This window comes from Schistocerca serialis, chromosome 1 (assembly GCF_023864345.2).
Source record: "Schistocerca serialis cubense isolate TAMUIC-IGC-003099 chromosome 1, iqSchSeri2.2, whole genome shotgun sequence".
Taxonomy (NCBI): Eukaryota; Metazoa; Arthropoda; class Insecta; order Orthoptera; family Acrididae; genus Schistocerca; species Schistocerca serialis.
The window spans coordinates 389,884,416-389,910,061 of NC_064638.1; the positions used below are offsets into that span (position 1 = coordinate 389,884,416).

Here is a 25,646-nt window from a genome sequence, read left to right on the forward strand (position 1 = left end):
ATCTCTTATAGTAACAATTTCAACAATGTTGACCACTGCACAACATTCCCATCTACTTGATTGATACAAATCTACCACTATATCTTTCAAACTGTATCTTGTGAAGTTTTCGCTTAAAATGCTGTAGAAACAACACTGTTATGCTCTTCACCTGGTGGTTTAAATGTGGGGGAAATGATGTGTAATACTTACAACATTCTATGTTATGCAAGTGGCACATTCTTCCCACTATAAGGTTCAGCTACACTTCTCTGGAAATTTTTACACATTCATTCATGACATGAAAATTTACTTACACCATTACCCAAAGCAATAAAACCTCTCTCACAGCCTACCTACACTCCTGGAAATGGAAAAAAGAACACATTGACACCGGTGTGTCAGACCCACCATACTTGCTCCGGACACTGCGAGAGGGCTGTACAAGCAATGATCACACGCACGGCACAGCGGACACACCAGGAACCGCGATGTTGGCCGTCGAATGGCGCTAGCTGCGCAGCATTTGTGCACCGCCGCCGTCAGTGTCAGCCAGTTTACCGTGGCATACGGAGCTCCATCGCAGTCTTTAACACTGGTAGCATGCCGCGACAGCGTGAACGTGAACCGTATGTGCAGTTGACGGACTTTGAGCGAGGGCATATAGTGGGCATGCGGGAGGCCGGGTGGACGTACCGCCGAATTGCTCAACACGTGGGGCGTGAGGTCTCCACAGTACATCGATGTTGTCGCCAGTGGTCGGCGGAAGGTGCACGTGCCCGTCGACCTGGGACCGGACCGCAGCGACGCACGGATGCACGCCAAGACCGTAGGATTCTACGCAGTGCCTTAGGGGACCGCACCGCCACTTCCCAGCAAATTAGGGACACTGTTGCTCCTGGGGTATCGGCGAGGACCATTCGCAACCGTCTCCATGAAGCTGGGCTACGGTCCCGCACACCGTTAGGCCGTCTTCCGCTCATGCCCCAACATCGTGCAGCCCGCCTCCAGTGGCGTCGCGACAGGCGTGAATGGAGGGACGAATGGAGACGTGTCGTCTTCAGCGATGAGAGTCGCTTCTGCCTTGGTGCCAATGATGGTCGTATGCGTGTTTGGCGCCGTGCAGGTGAGCGCCACAATCAGGACTGCATACGACCGAGGCACACAGGGCCAACACCCGGCATCATGGTGTGGGGAGCGATCTCCTACACTGGCCGTACACCACTGGTGATCGTCGAGGGGACACTGAATAGTGCACGGTACATCCAAACCGTCATCGAACCCATCGTTCTACCATTCCTAGACCGGCAAGGGAACTTGCTGTTCCAACAGGACAATGCACGTCCGCATGTATCCCGTGCCACCCAACGTGCTCTAGAAGGTGTAAGTCAACTACCCTGGCCAGCAAGATCTCCGGATCTGTCCCCCATTGAGCATGTTTGGGACTGGATGAAGCGTCGTCTCACGCGGTCTGCACGTCCAGCACGAACGCTGGTCCAACTGAGGCGCCAGGTGGAAATGGCATGGCAAGCCATTCCACAGGACTACATCCAGCATCTCTACGATCGTCTCCATGGGAGAATAGCAGCCTGCATTGCTGCGAAAGGTGGATATACACTGTACTAGTGCCGACATTGTGCATGCTCTGTTGCCTGTGTCTATGTGCCTGTGGTTCTGTCAGTGTGATCATGTGATGTATCTGACCCCAGGAATGTGTCAATAAAGTTTCCCCTTCCTGGGACAATGAATTCACGGTGTTCTTATTTCAATTTCCAGGAGTGTATAATGACTGTAGAAGCAGTGCAAGTTCATTGAGCATTCTTAATGGCAATCCATGGCACAGATGGCATACGGAATCACCTATCCATAGCTTGCTGAAAGCAAGGCTAATGGCTACTAAAGTCTCTAGTTCTTAATTTAATTGCTTAGGGCCTTCCCAATTGCAATTTTGCTAAAGTAACATATTTGATTCTTCACAGTGGGCAATTAATCACTGAAGCTAGAGAAATACCAACCCTTGGCTTCAATACATTTTGCTAGCATACAAGTAAAATAGGTATTGGGTCATAGCCTTTAACTTCAATGGAGTATGATTAAAATGAACTGTACACTAAAATATTACCTATACAATAATAAAAATTGTCTCAGCTTCACGCATTCCCCAACTAAGATTGGTGCTTGAAAATTTAAGTTGTATTCCAATTTTCAAGGGTAGGTTTCTAATACTCTTTCAGGTTTTATATCAGAAAATTACATTTTCCACTATAGCTTGGAAAATAATTAATATCTTCACAAATGACTTTTAGGACAATGTTTTAATGTACAAACAAGCATGTTCTACCAATTGGACACTGTTAGCAGCCCCATTAAAGTTACCAGAAAAAGTAAAATATCTAAAGTAATACTTTATAAAAGTAAGTCAGAATTGATATTATTTACTTTCACATACACTATATGATCAAAAGTGTGATTCATCACTTCAAATAACTCATTTCCAGTCACCCACTGTCCAGTAGTGTCACTCTTTACACTATCTCAAGTGTTGTGTAGAACTGACTACAGAAATGTGTGGCTTATGAGGACTGCTCGGTCATTGCAGCTCATTCTTTTAAACCCCCTGTGCACAATCATTATGACAGCTGGTAGCCTTTTGGAACTCATGAGTGATTCCTTCCACTGATTACATGCAATTTTTTACAGCAGCCTTCCCATATGTTTTACAGTCCCTGTCTGCCAGTACTTGAGGTTTGCATTGTCTTTGATTAGCTGTGGTTGTTCCTTTGTGTTTCCACTTCACAATCACATCACCAACAGTTAACCTGGGCAACTCTAAAACAGCTGAAATGTCCTTCATAAGTTTGTTACTTGGGTGACATCCAACAACTAGTCCACATTCAAATTCAATGAGCTTCTAATGGTCAATTCCACATTACATAAGGATGTCTGGATACTTTTGATCAGATAGTATAGATATGTAATGAACGGTATAAAAATTCTTGTCTGTTATTATTGTACAATCCCTCCCACCAAGCAATTTGCCATTCATAGCATTGGGTACCGATTACAGCCAATAGAAGTCTCACATTCAATGCATTTAAGGCTCATTAACATCTCCATAGCACATAAATCCCACACTTGATTCCTGACATAACCACCTACTTAAATTTCAGGAAATATTTTGAAGAAAATGAAGTACTATTTTTGGAGCAAGTATGTTAAATAAGAAATATGTTAATGAAATTAAATTAATTTTCAATAAAACTTTTCTTTCAGACTTAATTTAAAAATTGCCTTAAAGATTACATTAAATTAATGAAAAAATATAATTTAGTTATGATCTATTTTTTCAAAAACTTTACAGTTATTTCCATCTTTAACTTTTTCCTTAAAATTTATGCAAAGTTGTAGTGAGAGAGACTTTCTGCAAATGAATGTGTTTTGCATATCAGTCACAGGAGATCACAGCTTTTTATGTATGAGAGTTTTAATTTGTTTCATGAGTCAATCCTCTGTTATTAGTAATAAGCTGAATTGAAAATTATTTAATTTGAAAGTTCTTAAGCAAAGTTATGGTAATTTAAAAAGTGATACAAGAATTAATTTTGAGAAAATGTCACTTGTCCAACACTATACTTTTATAAAAAGAAACACTATTCTTTATACTTACCATTATTACACATATAAAAATATTTTAATTGGTGCTTCAATTTTTTTTTCACCAATTTCCTTTGAATAGAGTATTAATTCAAGACTTCATATGGTGATGCTTCCCTTCACATTTTCTGGTAGCTCTCAGTTCTTACATTGATTCCTGGCATTCTTTTCTCAAAATATTTAGTACATAGAACTTTGTCTGGTAACTCGGCAGAGTTGGAGAGCATGCAGATAACGTTCTTAAATATTTTAGGTCTGAGTCTGTGATTTACCTTCTTCTCATTTCTGATTCACATTTGTATCTGTACGAGATACTGCTGCCTCTTGAGTGACTGGTGTGCACTGCAACAAGGTCAAGTGCATTTAAAAAAAATAGAAAAATATTCAAATAGGCACTGAGAGTTTCATTATTGAAATGTTGTGGTATGCTAAATAGTTACACTGTGTGCTATTTTAACAGAGCATAAATAGTCATTTAGCATGCAATACTAATGGACTGCAACAACTAAGGTACATATCTCAACACAGTTACTAATTTGGTGAGAACACTTGACTGTAGAAACACAAAAATGCTGTAAAAGATCATCAATAAATGATTAGGTGAGTACCTTCAGTAATAGAAACTTCTGTTTTTATGTTTTTTGCCTTTCACTTTTTCCTGGACTGATGTAGTTCATACCCATACTTTTTTGTGCTGATAGTACAACTGTAAGATATTTCTAGAACCGATTTTTGGATATGGTTTCAATGTCTAGTGCAGCTGATGTCAAATGTATTCGCAACTGCAACGAAATTTTGTAATAGTACAAAAGTTACAGATTGTCACTAATGTCTGATGTAATAATAATAATAAAATTTTTTGTAACTGATCATGGTGTTTCAGGTTATTGACACAGAAACCGGTCACTCGCTAGGCCCTTATAAACAAGGAGAAATCCTGTGCCGTGGTTCAGCTATAATGAAAGGCTATATTGGAGACGAAAAAGCAACAGCTGCAACCATAGATAGTGATGGCTGGTTACATACTGGAGATGTTGGCTACTATGACAATGACGGGTATTTCTTCATTGTTGATCGCATCAAAGAACTTATCAAATACAAAGGATTTCAGGTAAGACAGAAATTTTGAATTTTGAACACAATATTTGTTCCATATGTCCATAAGCTTTCCCTTTACATGAACACACTGAGATACACTCTGAAACCTGAAACATGAAGAACTTAGTATGATAAATTTATTTATGCATAGGCTCTACTTTTATTTGTAATCCAGATGGAGACCATGGAAATTTAAACACATTATTTCAATTACGATCCCCTTTCTCAAAGTTCCAAATGTCAAGTGAATTAAAAGGAATGTGAAACTGCACATGCATCTCTATAACAGATATGGTGATGATTCCTCACTTATATTGACACAAATCAAACACCACAAGACATATGGCAACAGCAAATATGAGCTAGTATTCAGTTTCTATCCATGAATATATTTTGATCTGATGCACATACCCTGATGAGCCAAAACATTATGTTCATTTATCTAATACCATGTTGGTTCTCCTTTTGAAAACTATAAAGCAGAGATTTCATGTGACATGGATTTGACAAGTCTTTGGTAGGTATCTGGAGTATGCATTAGACATCTATAACCAGGTCACAGAATTCCTGTAAACTAAGGGTTGGTGGTTTTTGAACACGGAGTTGGTGACCAATTGAATTCCAGATGTATTCTGTCAGATTTAGGTGAGTACTGTTGACTTTAGATTAGGTGAATTTGGTGGGCAATACAGCAATGAAGATACACTATTGTGCTCCTCAAACCACTGTAGCACACTTCTGGTCTTGTCACATGGACAGTTATTCCACTGAAGGATCCCATTGGTATCAGGGAAGACATAAATTATGAAGGGAAGCAGGCAGTCTGTCATAATATTCATGTATTCACAGCTGTGATGGTGCTTTCAGTTACTACTGCAGCTCCCACAGAGCCCAGGGGAATGTCCGCCATAGCGTAATATTGTCCCCACCAGCCTGCATTCATAGTGTGGTGCACGTTTCAAGCAGCCATTCACCTGAATGACAAAGAATCCTGACACAGACATTGATCTGATGTAACAAGAAAAGTGATTCGTCTGACCAGGCTACACAATTCCATTGATCCACAGTCCAATGTTGATTATACTGTGGCCACTGCAATTATGATTGATGATGTCACTGGGTCACACCACGTTCTACAATGTGCACTGTATGGTGTGCTCTGAAACACTTTTACTGGCACCAGCTTTATAATGTGTTAACAAATCTGCCATAGATAACTGCCTGTATCACTTTACATGAGCAGTCAAACCTTGACATTTTGTGATGAGGTATGGATGTCAAATAGCTTGTCATTCTTCAACTGCTTTTCATAGACACTCACAACATCAGCATGTGAACAGCCAAACAGCTTCCCAGGTGCCAAGCCATAACAACCTGGTCTTTGTCAAAGTCATTTATGTATGTGGATTATCCCATTTGCTGCCTCTATCATCGCTAGAATGATTCCCCATTCATCATTGTTCTACTTATACAATTTTCTTATTACATCACATTCCAACAACACCACCAAGCAGCATTCAGTCTCATGGTGGGCAATAATCATAATGTTTTGGCTCATCAGTGTACAGGATATATTTGAAATGAGTATAAAAAATGAGAGGGGTGTTAGAGTGGGTCATAATAAGAACATTCCACATGGCAACCCATGTCCGCATCCTTAGCATATGGTGCTAGGTGTCATTGAACAGGGTCACACACTGCCAAGAGGGTAGGCACACAGCATGCCATCAGAGCCATCATGGTAGCAGGTCTGCAGGGCAACATTTTCAATGTATTTGTGGCATCAAGATAAATGAGAAGTCGGGGTGAAGATTTATAACCTTTGTTTGAAGACAGTTACAAAAAGTGCTCAGAATTATAGAATTATGTCCTCTTGCTTGAATGCACACCACGCAATGATGCTGAAGTGACTGTCGCACTCTTTCAGACACTCCTGGCAAAGTGGAAACTGCATTGGAGGCTGCCAAAATGAGCACTGTCAGCTCTTCAACAACCTCAATGGGTGTTTCATAGACAACAGATTTCAGGTGGCCCCACAAGAAAAAATCAATGGGCATCAGGTCGGGGGGAACGCGCTGGCCATGCCACCAGCCCATTGCGCCCTGTCAGTTTCTCACCAAAGGTTTCATCCAAATGAATCCACACTTCATGTGCAAAGCACACAGGTGCACCATTGTGTTGGTACCACATTCACTGTTGCACATTGAGTTGAACATATTCCAACAATTCTGGCAAAGTTTCTCGTAAAAAGATTAAAGATTAAGTATCTGTTTGCAATCAGTTGCCAGGAGAGCTTGTATAGACTGACCAGATTATTGCCTACCAAGCCAGCCCGAACATTGACAGTGAAGCGACCTTGATGACCATGAACAAAGAGATTGTGCAAATTTTCCCATACCCACACATGTTGATTTTGGCTGTTGAACATACCTTCTCATGTAAAGAATGCCTCATTCATAAAAAGTACATGGTTTGGAAAGTCTGGTTGATGGTACACCTTTGCAAAAACCACTGGCAGAATTCAGTTTGAGGAGGAAAATCATCTGGGTTAAGGGTGCGAACCTTCAGAAGATGACAGGAGTGCAAATCACATTCATGCTACACACACCAAATTGTGGAATGGCTTCCACCCATTTCCCACGCAACGTATCATGAGCTTGCTGAGGCTGTGTTTTCCAGCAGTGCTAACTCCTTCTCTTCAATCCCTGGTGTACACACTGTGTGTTGACAACCACATCCATCAGGCCTTTGCCCCTGTAACACAAAATGAATACACTGGGTTTTGAAGCAGGCCTTAAACACACATGTGCCGTTATGAGAATGTGCCAGTGGATAATGTACCCCAAGTGAACCTATCCCTTAAAGGGACGTGTAGATGGCAGTAAATTTGTGTGGCTGTGGCACTCGATGATTTCGAAACCGCTGAACATACAAATGTTGGGCAGCATGAGCATTTCCATCTGCCAACCCATACCCACAGTGCATGTCTGCTCCTTCCTCCCAAGACTAACACTCCATGTCCTGTCCACTCCACACAGTAATAAACATAAGAGGGTCCCCATTTGATGACAAACTGACACAAGGGGAACCAGATTCCGCAGTGTGCACAGGTGCTGCCTTCTGTGCAACACATATCAAACAGGCATTTGCACAGCCAAAATAACATGTTTATGTCCCAGTAAAAGGCAGAAAATGCATAGTGTTGTCCCACCTGGAATATCTGCAACTATGCTGACCAGAGTGTCTGCAAATACAGGTCATAAAATGTCAACATTATGTCACTTTTACCTCAATGTCACAAATACATTGAAATCGTTGCCCTGCAGACCTGCTATCATGAAGGCTCAGATGGTATGTTGTGTGCCTAACCTCCAGGTGCCGTGTGATGCTGTTCAATGATGCCTATTGCTGTACACTAAGGGATACAGGCTTGGGTTGCTACCAGCCCTCTTATTTTCTACATTCATTTCAGATACGCACTGTATATTAGTAAGCTGTATATTAGTAAGCTTGGAATTACTATACACAGTATCTTCTTACTATTTTACTGCTTCATTTATGAAATATGCCTGATGTTAGGGTCATATGAGGAGGTATTGAATAGGATTGGGGAGAAGAGAAGTTTGTGGCACAACTTGACTAGAAGAAGAGATCGGTTGGTAGGGCATGTTTTGAGGCATCAAGGGATCACAAATTTAGCATTGGAGGGCAGCATGGAGGGTAAAAATCGTAGAGGGAGACCAAGAGATGAATACACTAAGCAGATTCAGAAGGATGTAGGTTGCAGTAGGTACTGGGAGATGAAGAAGCTTGCACAGGATAGAGTAGCATGGAGAACTGCATCAAACCAGTCTCAGGACTGAAGACCACAACAACAACAACAACAACAACAACTGTATATTCAACATATGTGCTGTTACTATGAGATAAAGTGAATCCTATTAGGAAACAGTAAATAATACCACAATCCCTTATTTTATCAATGTACAAAAATTAAATGAAAATATTAGTAAGCTTGGAATTACTATACACAGTATCTTCTTACTATTTTACTGCTTCATTTATGAAATATGCCTGATGTTAGGGTCATTTGTGTAAATGAAAAAATGTCTATCATTTAAAAATATAATTTTGCACTAGTTTAAATAAAGCAGACCCCCAAATACATGATGCAGCTACTACGCCTGCTTCACAGAAGCTACAGAAAGTATTGTAACTAAATTTCAAAAAATTTCAACAGGTGGCCCCTGCAGAGCTTGAAGGAATCATTGTGAATCATCCAGCAGTATATGAAGTGGCTGTCATTGGTGTACCTGACAAAATTGCTGGTGAACTACCAAAAGCTTTTGTAGTTCAACAAGCTCCAGTAACAGAACGGGAAATTATTGATTATGTTGCAAGTAAGTAAATACAGTGATTAAGATATTACACTACATGTGAGCATTCAGATTAGGCTGATGAGAGAAAATCCACTATTATTGTTTTGAGTGCATGCATGACCTTCATCACTTCAAATTTTCTGGAAATTTATTTCCCTTTTGACCGTATCTCTCATATCACACTTTATCTGATGCTTGACTTTCAGTAGGAATTCCATGCACAAAAATAGCACAATAAACTCACAGAAAATTGTCTACAACATATGGACTCCAATGAACTAGTTGAATAACTGACATGCTTAGAAAATTCTGGATGACAATTGTGCCATGGCAACATTTACTGCAGCTTGCAACTGCAGTAAGATAACATGTCCCACTTTGAATCACTTTTCACTTTATGTCACTGAAACAGACTTTATGACATACCCCTCAGAAATCACTCATTCTGCTGGCATTTTCAAAATAGATGACATTATTACAGCTGGGATAGGAAGATTCAAAACACTGATTCTGCTTTGCTTCCTCGTGCTTGACTTTAGAAACAATTGATACCTGCAACGTGACAACTTTGTCTTGATTTCTGATTTTTAAGTTATAACCATTCATGGAAGTCTATGCTCTTACTTTTTAGCGCTGATAGTGATTTTCCAGCAGCAAATCTAATGTGATGATGTGACACTGTTGTTGCACAGTTACAGATATGATCACAAAGTATGTGCCTTTGACTTTGAATATCTAAATGTATTCACATACTATAGGAGCATAATGAGATCCTGTATTGTTCATACATCTGGTTTTGCTTTACATCTATGCAGCACAGACAAAACAGTATGCCTACTGTCTTGGGCAATGTAAAAGGGTTACAGTTTTCCACTTGCAAAGAAAATTGGAAAAGTAAATTAATGTTGAAACGGAGACTATATTCTGAAACTATTTGTGTGCACTACACTGTGTAAAATGGACATTATTTTCAATTTTAATTCAATTATTTATAGTAATGACGTATAACTGTTTTTCCATGCAATGAACACCACTGCTTAATACTGCACCACATGTATTACATTCTAATGACAAAAAGCATCTTTATTATAAAGATTTGTGTTGTTTACTCTTGTTGCAGTTTTTAGCTATGTCTTGTATCATCAGACAACACATGATTTTCTGGTGTTTTGATACTTATCAACATGTTTCTTTTTTTCTTTCCTCCCTTTAACAGAACAGGTATCTTCACACAAGCAATTGCGAGGAGGAGTTGAATTTGTTAATGAAATACCAAAAACAAGCACTGGAAAGATCTTGCGAAGAGAGCTACGTAGACTGAAATCAAAACTTTAAGTTCTATGGATGACACAGGATTTCATCTCGTCTAGAGTATCTATTGAAGAGACTGTTAAAAAATGTATAATATTTTATACTATAACAATAAAAATAAACTACTTTAGGGATACAAGACTTTCTCTTTTTTCTCTCTTCCTTTCTTTTCCAAATTGATTGGTATAACACAAACACGACACATTACAACAATGCTCAAGTGGTCACCTGCACAACACAATTACTCACCCTACCCATCATCTGCATGACAGAGTGAGACAATGTTAAGCATCATCCTTTGGGACCAGGGAAGGAAACAATTAATAATACCTCACATTGTTACCATGTTCCATAATATGAGTACTTGAATGCAGTGATTTTTACAATAACAACCCATGAAAAAAAGCACCACTTTAGTTAAGGTAACTTTGATCCTATCTGAGTTCGTCAAATTTAAGGATGATTATGTGTTCATTGACAACTGAAATATTGTTGTGTAGTTTTATAGAACATTAATTTTCCGCATTACCACTCTCTGTTAAACCCAACAAGAAAAGAAATGGATTTTAAATGTAATACTGCATGAATAATGCCAATGAAAATCCATTATATATTTACTAGGTTCTAATAAATAAAAACAGAGGAGAGTGATACTGCCAATATTCCAAACAACTGTCACCAAACAATAATACACATGGACACGAACTGAAATTTGACTATTGTTAATGAACTCCTTCTTCAAAAGCTTATATTTCTACATATGTTGTTGCACATGGCACTTCATTACAAAGCAATTAAAATACTTCTTACTATGATTTTCTTTCTTTTTTTTGTAATTCTGTAATGTTTAAGTTATTCCATATTTTTGTGTAACACCTTGCTAGTTCAGAAATAAATTAATTGGTTCAATGGAAATATTGAAAAATTTTGTTGCTACTCACCATATAGAGGAAATGCTGAGTCGCAGATAGGCACAACAAAAAGACTGTCAGAAAGTAACCTTTTGGCCGACAGGCCCTTCATTGGAAAAAGACCACACACACACACACACACACACACACACACACACACACTAGTGTGTACATGAACAGCAAGTCAAAAAGACAATTCAGTAAGTACATCAGCCTTTAAAACCTCCAATACAAATAGTGACATGCAAACGTACAATGGTCTCCACATTGAATAAAAGTTATTTCATCATTTTCACTATTTTATTAATCCCCAAGGGCATTCCTATCAGATCACTGCTTCTATTCAATGGCATAATTTGCAAACCATATTATGTACAACAGATATGAAGCAAAAATATTCCGAAACTGCTACTGCTCCTAATGCAAGATTGAATGGAATTAATTTATTGCACTATTACAATATATTTTTTTATGTTATGTGTAACTTGTATGTGTGTGTGTGTGTGTGTGTGTGTGTGTGTGTGTGTGTGTGTGTGTGCGCGCGCGCGCGCATGCTTGCATGTGCGTGTGCGTGTGCGCATGTGTACAGATGCAAGAGTGCTTGTGTATGGGCATGCTCTTATATGAAAACAATATCCCACAGCTCATAGAGATTTGCAGGACAAATAAAAAATTTTAATTAGAAGTGAACACCAGTTTGAATAAGGCAAGGGTGGAGCAAAGAATTGCCATTGTACTTTTCAAAGAAATCATGCTGGGATCAAGATGGAAATGTGTATCCCACACACCCAAAATGTATACACATTCATCTTGTATACTGACTACTGTGTGATCTTACTTGGTTACCTCATTTAGGAACACTACTACTACTATTACTATTCACATTTTAATACCTTACTATAATTATGGTATTTATGTTTCAATGTATTCATTCAAATATAATTTTTCTTTGTTTATATGGAGTAGACAGGAATAGTGACAGTCACATCAGTTTTTCATTTGAAGAGGACCTTTGCTGTCCTGAACATTGCAATCTTTTATCTGATTGTCAGCAACAGTGAGAAAGTCAAGATACCCCATGTTTTTTATTGTAAAAATGAAACAAAATAATTACTCACTTTGAATAAGCTTTGCAATGTGGTGCAAAGTAACTGCAATGGAGTGGGAGGGGGTGGGGAGTGGTCAGGAAGTAAAGTGTGTGTGTGTGCGCAGCTCCAAGTTTTTCCTCTGTTCCATGCAATTATGTCACAGTTGAGATGGGAAGTGAACACTTTAGTTTTTATGATTTGTAGTTCTAAATGTAAATTATTGTCCTTCTTCTAAGTATTTTTAAAGCTATGTAGAGGAGCTTTGTAATTCTATTTATCCTGAGAGGTAGTAAACATTTGAGATTATGATTCATGAAGTTTTACATTTGCTAGTTGTCTCTATGATGCCATCATTTTATAAGGAAGCATGTCACATGATAACAGTGTGATATGAGCAGTGTGGAGGGTAACAGTGCAATGAAGTTTTAATGTCGTCATATTATCCACTACTGAAGAAAATGGTTGTTTTGAATGCCAGGTCTGTTGATTAAAATTAGGGTTGCACAGTTTGTTCTTATGGAAATGTAGCAATTGTAAATCATGTAAATTGCTGGCCATCTATTAATTTATGTGTGGCAAAATAATGCTTCAAAATTGATAAATGAAAACTTATGTTATTAAATAACAGTTCAGTTTTTCCAGAATTATGAGAATGCCCAAAGAAACAAACAAAGAAATAGGTCAATGAGCAAAATGTTAGCATGCATGCAGCAGTTTTACAGAAAGGTTTAGCATTTAGCATTCAATATGTTGTTGTTGTTGTGGTCTTCAGTCCTGAGACTGGTTTGATGCAGCTCTCCATGCTACTCTATCCTGTGCAAGCTTTTTCATCTCCCAGTACCTACTGCAACCTACATCCTTCTGAATCTGCTTAGTGTATTCATCTCTTGGTCTCCCTCTACGATTTTTACCCTCCACGCTCCCCTCCAATACTAAATTGGTGATCCCTTGATGCCTCAGAACATGTCCTACCAACCGATCCCTTCTTCTGGTCAAGTTGTGCCACAAACTTCTCTTCTCCCCAATCCTATTCAATACTTCCTCATTAGTTATCTGATCTACCCATCTAATCTTCAGCATTCTTCTGTAGCACCACATTTCGAAAGCTTCTATTCTCTTCTTGTCCAAACTATTTATCGTCCACGTTTCACTTCCATACATGGCTACATTCCATACGAATACTTTCAGAAATGACTTCCTGACACTTAAATCAATACTGGATGTTAACAAATTTCTCTTCTTCAGAAACGCTTTCCTTGCCATTGCCAGCCTACATTTTATATCCTCTCTACTTCGACCATCATCAGTTATTTTGCTCCCCAAATAGCAAAACTCCTTTACTACTTTAAGTGCCTCATTTCCTAATCTAATTCCCTCAGCATCACCTGACTTAATTAGACTACATTCCATTATCCTTGTTTTGCTTTTGTTGATGTTCATCTTATATCCTCCTTTCAAGACACTGTCCATTCCATTCAACTGCTCTTCCAAGTCCTTTGCTGTCTCTGACAGAATTACAATGTCATCGGCGAACCTCAAAGTTTTTATTTCTACTCCATGAATTTTAATACCTACTCCGAATTTTTCTTTTGTTTCCTTACTGCTTGTTCAATATACAGATTGAACAACATCGGGGAGAGGCTACAACCCTGTCTTACTCCCTTCCCAACCACTGCTTCCCTTTCATGTCCCTCGACTCTTATAACTGCCATCTGGTTTCTGTACAAATTGTAAATAGCCTTTCGCTCCCTGTATTATACCCCTGCCACCTTTAGAATTTGAAAGAGAGTATTCCAGTCAACATTGTCAAAAGCTTTCTCTAAGTCTACAAATGCTAGAAACGTAGGTTTGCCTTTCCTTAATCTTTCTTCTAAGATAAGTCGTAAGGTCAGTATTGCCTCAGGTGTTCCCGTGTTTCTACGGAATCCAAACTGATCTTCCCCGAGGTTGGCTTCTACTAGTTTTTCCATTCGTCTGTAAAGAATTCGTGTTAGTATTTTGCAGCTGTGACTTATTAAGCTGATAGTTCGGTAATTTTCACATCTGTCAACACCTGCTTTCTTTGGGATTGGAATTATTATATTCTTCTTGAAGTCTGTGGGTATTTCGCCTGTTTCATACATCTTGCTCACCAGATGGTAGAGTTTTGTCAGGACTGGCTCTCCCACAGCCGTCAGTAGTTCCAATGGAATATTGTCTACTCCGGGGGCCTTGTTTCGACTCAGGTCTTTCAGTGCTCTGTCAAACTCTTCACGCAGTATCATATCTCCCATTTCATCTTCATCTACATCCTCTTCCATTTCCATAATATTGTCCTCAAGTACATCGCCCTTGTATAGACCCTCTATATACTCCTTCCACCTTTCTGCTTTCCCTTCTTTGCTTAGAACTGGATTTCCATCTGAGCTCTTGATATTCATACAAGTCGTTCTCTTATCTCCAAAGGTCTCTTTAATTTTCCTGTAGGCGGTATCTATCTTACCCCAATATTCATTCAATATACAAAGCAGTTATGAGCAAAAAAACAGAAAAGAAAAGTCTGCAAAATTTCACTGTAACCCTTTCCATGATTATATCTTCAAAGATGTTATAAGTGTTGAGTCTCAACAACTTCTGCCAGTTAGCTTATAAACTAACAGTGAAGAATCTCCTTAAGGTTGCTGAAAAATGGCATGTGGAGAAACTGGCATCTGATGATTGGCTGAAGGGATCTCACGTGAATTCAAACATTAGAAACAAAGATTCTAGAATCCTGCTATGTATCTTGCGATTAATTCAACCTGCATAACATTATTTCTTGATAAAATATAAACTGTAATTAAATGTCATTCAAAATTTGCTAACAGACCTCATGTGCACAATATGGATGAAACTGAAACACTGACTGTATAAAATTTCCAAACTGTTTTGCTGAGAGAGAGACACAGTAAGGTAGCAAAATTATCAGAGCAGAATGCGGCCACCACCTGCTGCATTATTAATATTGAAAGTACTAATACTCCCCTCCCACTTTTAAACAGTAGTTTTTTATTTTACTCTAAGAAATTAAGCCTTTCTGGGGCACCATCTTTCTTCTATGTCAAGTAATATGAAATAGCATTTAAAAAAAGAAAAACAGAATGCAGCCTTTTTTCACCATGGCACTAGGAGGAGGTAGTGGTGGGACTATTGACCTGTCCACCTCTTACCCCATGGAAAGATCCCTGATTCTTATCTGACAGCAGGCCAGTAGCCATTGGAGCCATCCTGGAATGAGGAAAAATCCCCACCACTATTTGAGATAGAACCCAGGAACTCCACAGCTGATGTCTAGTGCTTCACCCACTAAACCACCATGGGCAAACCTTCATTCCTTAAATTATTTAGATTCCACCAAGGACATTCCATTGCCACAACTTTTATAAGGGGCAGTCCAATGAAAACAAAACAGACTATGCAATGAACATGATGCAGAAGTTGATAATGCAAGTTGGTGTGTGTACAGAATAGAACTGGGAATCAGGAAGGAAAGCATGAATGTTCATCACCATGCCATCTGTCTGTGAGATATGCTCAATGTGAGGTCACCCTGTGTGTGTGTGTGTGTGTGTGTGTGTGTGTGTGTGTAGCAAATGAAATTGAGGAGGTCAAGTGTCATTGAAAGATGGCACTCAGCAAGGATAGATTCATCATCTCAGTATCCCCTGTGTCACTGCTACAATGGATTCTGCCATCAGAAATGACCAGTGGCAGACAGAGACAGGCATTCGGCTCATGTTGGGCATGATTCATGGTTATCACTCATGCTATGATGATAGAGTGTTTGAAGTTCTGGTGAATCTGCATGCAGAGCTTTCCTTGAAGCCTGACAATGGAACAGAAGTTTAACAGAATGGTAACATCACTGCAGCACCTAGAATGGTATAATGATGAAGAATATTGTTTCTAGTCCCATACTGCCACAAGAGATAAAACTTGGTGTCATCATTTTGACCTGGAGGGCAAGTCTCAGAATCAACAATGGAAGCACAAGGATTCATCCCCACCAAAAAAATCCAAACTTGAGCATGCCAGATCCGAGAAAGTCTGTACAACCTTTTCTTTTGACTGCAAGGACCCACTGATCATTGACTTTCTAGAACAGGGTGCTACAATTAACACATGGCAGTACATGTACACTGCAAAAATAGAAGTACACCATCAAGTCCAAACACCCCGTAATATTGATGGGTGGTGCCAGTTTGTTGCAGGATAATTCTTGCCCACATGTTGTGAAGATTGTTTTGGCTAAGCTGCACAATTTTCACTGGGGCGCCATTACACATCCTCCATACAGCCCTGATCTCTCCCCATGTGCTTTCTTTCTTTTTGGAGCCCTAAAGAAAGACACATGTGGCTGTTGATTTGCTTCAGACAAAGAGGTGCACAACTAGGTACAATAATGCAAACAGTTTACCATATAGGCACTGACTGTCTTGTTTCTCAGTGGGATTAACACATTAACAGTTATGGCAATTAACTTTGAAGAATTTCCTTAGTTTTTTCCATCTGCTTCATTTTAATTTGACTACCCCCTTATGTATAGTCATTTATACTTCAGAAAGTGATATTAATTCATTGTAAATAAATAAGGAAAGAAGGTATTTTATGTCCATTAGCAGGAGCTTGACAATCACTGAATTCAACAACACAATTATGAAATTTATTTTCTGCAAGGGAAAGGAAATGAATGAAAGTCTTAAAATGAATGTAATTATTGGAATAAACTATAAACTCAATTAATTGAAACAGTAAACTTACTTTTTTTTACAACAAAACAAATATAAGTGAGAGGAATGAACATTGCAATATAAATTAGTTTTTCGTATTTTTTATTGATTTTTTTATATTACCAAGAGCATAAATGCAAATGAAACATTTTAACCATTTTTATCTGGATATTGCAAGCATCTCCTGAATGGAGCATATATATATATATATATATATATATATATAAAAATCTTAAATCTGTCAACTAACTTTCTGATGCTTCAAGTTGAATTTTGCTACAGCTTACATCCAGTGACTTTACTGTCCACAACAATGTAACTCAGATGGACATATCCATTATATGAAAAAAAAAAAACACTTTCTTGTGCACTTTACGCCATTCACCACATTGTATGAGCAGATTGTTGCAATGTCACACAAAATCTGTATTTCAACCTTCGTCCTATAAATGCACCTTCAGGGTATTCAGTAGATATTCTGGTCATATGGTATTTCAAACTAAATGGTAATGGAAAGTGCATGAAAGATCTTCAGTATTACACAACTGTGGATAGTATCCAAGAATTCATCCTACAGTCACATTAACATGTACAGTGTCCGCAAAAAGCTTGCAGCAGAAATGGGCTAACATATCAGGGGTGTTTGAGAAGCATCTGCACTAAATGAGATGACATCTGAGGGGCAAACCTTTGGGAAGATATGGAATCTTTGTACACAATTATTAGTTTGTAAGTATGTAAACAGGTAAAAAAAAATACATAGCTTCACAGCACAAGATGTGTGCCTTTCAAAAGTCATATAATACAACAGTTTCAATTGATCATTGGAAACAAATGTATACATGTGGATACATTAACAGTGTACCAGAATAATAAGTGGTGTGACAGTGCATGAGTCAGTTACATAAGTTAACAAGTTAACGAAGAGGGACATACATGCTCATTAGGAAACATTTCTTTCTACCAGAGCAATGTAAAATTATGTTTTGCAAGGACCCAGTGGGTACAGCAGACAGCATTAACTGAGCTTAGACTATACTCTTAGATTAGAGTAGATTAGATTATATTCAGTTTTCGTTCCATAGACCCAAAAAATGAGATGATTCTCATGGGTGTGGAAAATGTCAGAGTATAACATAAAAAACATAAACCATCTGATTATAATACTTACTACTCTGATCATTTGTCAGGAGATTGTCAAAATAGGTGAATACAATAGTGTAAACTGGAACAGCTAATATTTACAGAATTAATACGCTGTCAGAATGAAACATTGCTATGCACTATTAATGAATTTATCATACACAAACTACCTGATCTTGACTGTTGTGACTAAGTGCGGTCAAAATTGAAATCTAACAGACATTTTTACTTAAGTTAGTCTAACAGTCTCTGTTAAGATATTCATCTGTGGAGTAGAAGGAGTTGCCTATCAAAAAGTCTTTCAAGCTCTGTTTAAAGTGTGCTCCATCTGAAACCAAGTTTCAATGGTTGCTGGCAATTAATTGGAAATGTATGTTCCTGGATATTGGACCCCTTTCTGGACCGAGGTAAGTGTTTTTAGGTCTTTATGTAGACTGTTCTTCTTAATATTATTGATACTATGTATTGCACTATTGGTTGGAAACAGAGATATTGTATTAACACGATTCACGTTGTCCGTCGCACTTCACATAGTGTAGACCAGGAACTGTCTGCTAGGCATGCCCGATGTAAAACTGACTGGGCATGGCCCGTGCTGCCTGAGTTGTTGTTGTTCCACCGGCAGAGGGCGCAGCTGAATTCTTGCGTGCCCTCTGGTGGACGGGACTTTACTTGCGGCAACTACTGTCCGTGATGCGCTGTGCCGATGTGCACCTCCCGCAATCTTTCTGGTGGCTACTGCACTCCTCCACCTTCGGGGGGTGAAGCCACTGTGATCCACTGCGCCAGAAGGTGGAGCGTCGGGCAAGAGCGATAACCTCCGCGTCCATTGGAGTGCTGGAGTCGGGGGGATCTGCCAACCCTCGAGCCGGAACCTTCGAATACGGTTGGAAGTGACCCACACAAAGAGGCCCCCGTCATCCCACCACCAGAGCCCGGGACAGAACGGGCGACAAGCTGTCGAACTCCGGATCCCGTTCCACCTCGGGAGGGGCAAGCCCCAGTGGCGGGGACGATGGGGAAGGCACGACCACAGGTGAACCAGCCTCCTGAGAAACCAGGCCTGCGAGGGGGCCGGCTCTCACTGGGGCATCTCTAACGATGGCGATGCCAGTGCTGGAGCTACTGGAGGCCACCAAGGCTGAGAACCATCGCAGTGCGGTGGAGTCACAGGTGGGAGGGGCGGTAGTGTCCTCTGAGAAAAAAACACGAGTGCTGGCAATGGGGAAGCCAGTGCCTGAGGGGTCAGAGGGTGGGTGTCCAAACGTGGACGTAGCTGATTTTGGTGAAGACGTACATCCCAGTCCCCCGCCTGCAAGGTATAGAGCCAGCAGCCATTGCAGAGCAGGACCACCGCTGGTATCCAACGTGGATTGTGACCAAACCCATGTGCCCAGACTGACATACCCAGTGGAAAGCCGGGTACCCCGTTTTGCCAAGACTGGTGAGGACCAGGCTGGAGGAGGTGCAGCAGAGTCCAAGGTTGACGTCCATGGAGGAGCTCTGTGGGGCTGCGTTCTCCCATTGGTGTGTTCCGGTATGCCGTCAGGAAAAACGTCAACGTCTCCTCTGCAAGAAATTCGTGCACATAGTTTTTCATCTGCGTCTTAAATGCGCGCACCATGCGCTTGGCTTCCCCATTTGATTGTGGATGAAAGGGGGGAGAGCAAATGTGGTGAATACCGAAGCACCTACAAAAATCCTGGAAGGTCTGCGAAATAAACTGAGGTCCATTGTCCGATACCAGGGTGACTGGCAGACCTTCCACAGAAAAGATTTTTGCGAGTGCCTGGATTGCAACTTCTGAAGTGGTAGAGGAGCAGTGAATATGGGAATTGGGAATAAGCATCAATGACAATGAGCCAAAAGCCATTGAGAAACGGGCCTGCAAAATCTATGAGAACGCACTCCCATGCCTGGGTTGCAGGCGGCAATGAAGAGAACACTGACCTGGGAGATGCCTGTTGGCTTGCATGCTGGGAACAGGCGGCCACCAAGTGCTCAATTTCTCTGTCAATATCGGGCCAGTACACATGTCTGCGAGCCAAGGTTTTAGTATGGGAAACATCCCACTGCCCCTCATGTAATAATGTGAGGACTTCCCTTCGCACACTTGCAGGAACAACCACGTGAGGAGCTGTATCATTGGTAGCCAGAAGGAGAACTCCTTCCAAGACTGAGAGGCAGTCTTGTAGAACAAAATAATTACGAAGAGGGTCCGAGGCTAGGCCTGGAGGTCGGGACGACCACCCCTGCTGAGCGAGGTGAACTACTTGCCAGAGAACCGGGTCAGCTGGCAACTCTAGAACTAGTGATCAGGAAGCCATCAAACACTTGGAGGGACGCCACATGCAAATGAAAACACATAATCTCTTCCCGATCGAACTTAGGATCCGGGCCCACCGGAAGAAGGGAAAGAGCGTCGGCATTGGCATGCTGTCCGGTAGGGCAAAAATGAATGTCATAATGGTACTTAGAGAGGAACAAGGCCCAGCGCTGCAGTCTGTGGGCAGCCCTATCCAGAATCTGAGAGGCAGGGCCAAATAACGATATTAATGGCTTATGGTCAGTGGTTAACTGAAACTTCGTGCCATACAAGAAAGGATGAACTTTGGTAATAGCAGAGGCAATGGCCAAAGCCTCTTTTTCCACGTGGGAGCAATGGGCCTGTGTGGGACTAGGAGTTTTAGACACAAACGCCAGTGGCTGCTCGGAGCCATCCGCGTTGCGATGGGCCAGAACCGCCCCCACCCCATACTGCGAAGCATCTGTAGCCAGGACCAATGGCTTATTGGGGTCAAAAGTAGGCAAACAAAGCGCTGACGTGAGGAGGCCCTTCAACGAGGTGAATGCTCGCTCGCATGCAGGCAACCAATCGAAAGAACACCCTTACGCAGAAGGCAGTACAGGGGGTGGGCTATGGTGGAAGCCCTGGGAATGAACCGGTGGTAATAGGCAATCTTGCATAAAAAAGCTTGTAACTCCTTCAGCAAAGAGGGCCGCAGAAGGATGATGATACCTTGGACCAAACTCCCTAGCGGCTGGACGCCGTGCCGAGAGATGGTATAGCCCACATACTCAATGGACGGTTGGAAGAAGTTCGACTTACGCAGGTTGCAAAGCAGGCCCACGGGCCTGAATTTGAGAAAGAGGGTTCGAAGGTTGTGCAAGTGTTCCTTCGTGTTGCAGCCTGTGACAATTATGTTGTCCAGGTAATTAATACAATGAGGGTTTGTCAATGTGACATGCTCAAGATAACGCTGAAATATCGCCAGGGCACTGGATATTCTAAAGGCCAACCGCTGGTATTGGTAAAGGCCAAATGGGGTGTTGACGACCGCCAGCCATTTGGAGTCCTCATCAAGTGGTCTCTGATGATGAGCCTCCGAAAGATCGATTTTCGAAAAATATTGGCCTCCTGCCACGTCGGAGAACAATTCATCAGAACGAGGCAAGGGATAGGTGTCCACCACCAATTGGGAATTAATGGTGGCCTTGAAATTGCCACAAAGATGTAATTTTCCTGAGCGTTTCCTGACAATAACGAAGGGCAAAGCCCACTCACTAGAAGAAATGGGAAGAACGACACCTAGGGCTGTCAGCCGGTCTAGCTCTGCTTTTACCTGAGGGCAGAGAGCCAAGGGGATCTGCCTTGCACGTAGAAAACGTGGGCGAGCCAACGCCTTCAACATTAAGTGAGCTTCAAAGTCTGAAACAAGCCTCAGGCCCTCGTCAAAGATATCCTTAAAGTCAGAGGTCAAAGATTCCAATGATTGATAGGGAACATCTTCGGAGACCGACTGTATGGTGTCTGCGATAGAAAAACCGAAAGCTTGAAAGGCATCCAATCCAAAAAGGTTAGCGGAGCTCGCATCACTGACAACAATAAAAGTAAGAGGCCGAGTGACTGATTTGTAAGTAACGTCGGTAGTGAATTGACCCAGTAGGGCAATGTACTGTTTACCATAACCGTGGAGACACCTGTAAACTGGTGCCAACGGGGGTGACCCAAGGTCACAGTAAGTTTCTGCATTCAACAAGGAAACTGCCACACCCGTATCTACTTGCAGTTATAATCAGCACGACCGAACTGACACCTCGATAAAGAGTTTGTGTGCCGATGCGTCAGGAGCCTGGCCCGATGAAACTTCCTGAATGTCAACGTCCATGTCCTCTGGACCTGCTTCCTTCGATTCTTTTGAGGCTGAGCGGCAAACTGTGACGCGCTGTGCCGATGTGCGCCTCCCACGATCTTTCTGGTGGCTACTGCAGATATATTACTTGCAACAAATTTCATTAATAAAAAAATATACTGAGAAGCAGTGATTAGAATACAAAGTTCCTTGAACAGGTTTCTCCATGATGTTCTTGAATTTACACCACAAATGATTCTTTTGCATGCTAAAAACTTTTGCTTGGTTTGATGAGTTACCCCAGAATATGATCCAGTATGCCATATTTGGAATGAAGCACGGAAGTTTTTTTATATTTATATCTCCTACATCTGACATCATTCTCACTGCAAATACAGACTTGTTTAGTGACTTAAGCAATTCTGTGGTACGCCCTTCCCAATGGAATTTATTATCGAGTTGTAATCCCAGGAATTTAACGCTGTCAGCCTTTTTGATCTGCATGTCTTCATAAGTTATACACATGTTGGAAGGATACCTCTTACAAGTTCTGAACAGTATATCCATACGAAAGCAAAGCTTTCGTCTTTCCCTCTCCTTCCCTCTTTCCTGACGAAGCAACCATTGGTTGCAAAAGCTAGAATTTTGTGTGTATGTATGTGTCTGTGTTTCTATCGACCTGCCAGCGCTTTCGTATGGTAAGTCACATCATCTTTGTTTTTAAATATATTTTTCCCGCGTGGAATGTTTCCCTATTATATATATATTTGTGTATGTAAATATTCCGCACGTCCAGGGCCTCACTGCGATGGAGCATTTCCTTTCACGCCGATCACCTGCCACCCTACCTAAAACCTCTTTCCTCATTACCTTAGCCAGCTTCATCCTGACCCACAGCTTCTTCACTTTTGAAGGCCGGACATACCAACAATTAAAGGGAACAGCCATGGGTACCAGGATGGCCCACTCGTACGCCAACCTATTCATGGGTCGCTTAGAGGAAGCCTTCTTGGTTACCCGGGTCTGCCAACCCGAAGTTTGGTACAGATTTATTGATGACATCTTCATGATCTGGACTCACAGTGAAGAAGAACTCCAGAATTTCCTCTCCAACCTCAACTCCTTTGGTTCCATCAGATTCACCTGGTCCTACTTCAAATCCCACGCCACTTTCCTTGACGTTGACCTCCATCTGTCCAATGGCCAGCTTCACACGTCCGTCCACATCAAACCCACCAACAAGCAACAGTACCTCCATTATGACAGCTGCCACCCATTCCACATCAAACGGTCCCTTCCCTACAGCCTAGGTCTTCGTGGCAAACGAATCTGCTCCAGTCCGGAATCCCTGAACCATTACACCAACAACCTGACAACAGCTTTCGCATCCCGTAACTACCCTCCCGACCTGGTACAGAAGCAAATAACCAGAGCCACTTCCTCATCCCCTCAAACCCAGAACCTCCAACAGAAGAACCCCAAAAGTGCCCCACTTGTGACAGGATACTTTGCGGGACTGGACCAGTATCTGAATGTGGCTCTCCAGCAGGGATACGACTTCCTCAAATCCTGCCCTGAAATGAGATCCATCCTTCATGAAATCCTCCCCACTCCACCAAGAGTGTCTTTCCGCCATCCACCTAACCTTCGTAACCTGTTAGTTCATCCCTATGAAATCCCCAAACCACCTTCCCTACCCTCTGGCTCCTATCCTTGTAACCGCCCCCGGTGTAAAACCTGTCCCATGCACCCTCCCACCACCACCTACTCCAGTCCTGTAACCCGGAAGGTGTACACGATCAAAGGCAGAGCCACGTGTGAAAGCACCCACGTGATTTACCAACTGACCTGCCTCCACTGTGATGCATTCTATGTGGGAATGACCAGCAACAAACTGTCTATTCGCATGAATGGACACAGGCAGACAGTGTTTGTTGGTAATGAGGATCACCCTGTGGCTAAACATGCCTTGGTCCACGGCCAGCACATCTTGGCACAGTGTTACACCGTCCGGGTTATCTGGATACTTCCCACCAACACCAACCTATCCGAACTCCGGAGATGGGAACTTGCTCTTCAATGAATCCTCTCTTCCCGTTACCCACCAGGCCTCAATCTCCGCTAATTTCAAGTTGCCGCCACTCATACCTCACCTGTCATTCAACAACATATTTGCCTCTGCACTTCCGCCTCGACTGACATCTCTGCCCAAACTCTTTGTCTTTAAATATGTCTGCTTGTGTATGTATATGTGTGTGAGTGCGCGAGTGTATACCCGTCCTTTTCTCCCCCTAAGGTAAGTCTTTCAGCTCCCGGGATTGGAATGACTCCTTACCCTCTCCCTTAAAACCCACATCCTTTCGTCTTTCCCTCTCCTTCCCTCTTTCCTGATGAGGCAACAGTTTGTTGCGAAAGCTTGAATTTTGTGTGCATGTTTGTGTTTGTTTGTGTGTCTATCGACGTGCCAGCGCTTTCATTTGGTAAGTCACTGCTTGTGGCTGTATGTGTGGATGGATATGTGCGTGTGTGCGAGTGTATACCTGTCCTTTTTTCCCCCAAAGGTAAGTCTTTCCGCTCCCGGGATTGGAATGACTCCTTACCCTCTCCCTTAAAACCCACTTCCTTTCGTCTTCCCCTCTCCTTCCCTCTTTCCTGATGAGGCAACAGTTTGTTGCAAAAGCTTGAATTTTGTGTGTCTATCGACCTGCCAGCGCTTTCGTTCGGTAAGTCACCTCTTCTTTGTTTTTATATATAATTTTTCCCACGTGGAATGTTTCCTTCTATTTTATATATATATATATATATATATATATATATATATATATATATATATATATATATATATATATATATATATATATATATATATATATATATATATATATATATATATATTCCCAATCAGCTGAAGGCTGACTGCTTACTGCACAGGTGTTTTGCAACGGCACTCTTTGGTTCCTGTTAGTTAGATAATACTCAAACCATTTTGCAGCACTGATAGCGACACCATAATATTCTAATTTACTTAAGAGAATGGTGTAGTTCACACAGTCAAAGGCTTTTGACAGGTCATAGAAAATGCAAGTTGCCTCTAATTTGTTATCCAACGAATTAAGTAAATTCTCATTGTAAGTGTAAATAGCTTTCTCTATATCAGAACCCTTAAGAAATCCAAACTGTGACTTGGACAATATATTATTTG

The 25,646-nt window shown here is 41.2% G+C and overlaps 1 protein-coding gene across 1 annotated transcript in view; it reads left to right on the top strand.

The window, feature by feature from the left end:
• Positions 1-10,560, top strand: part of LOC126471327 (uncharacterized) — a 140,129-nt gene extending 129,569 nt beyond the window's left edge. The window contains exons 7-9 of the mRNA XM_050099452.1: positions 4,517-4,744; positions 8,972-9,131; positions 10,327-10,560. Coding sequence (XP_049955409.1) covers positions 4,517-4,744; positions 8,972-9,131; positions 10,327-10,445 — 507 coding nt within the window. The 3' untranslated portion in view covers positions 10,446-10,560. The remainder of the gene's footprint in view (positions 1-4,516; positions 4,745-8,971; positions 9,132-10,326) is intronic.
• Positions 10,561-25,646: the final 15,086 nt, after the last annotated feature.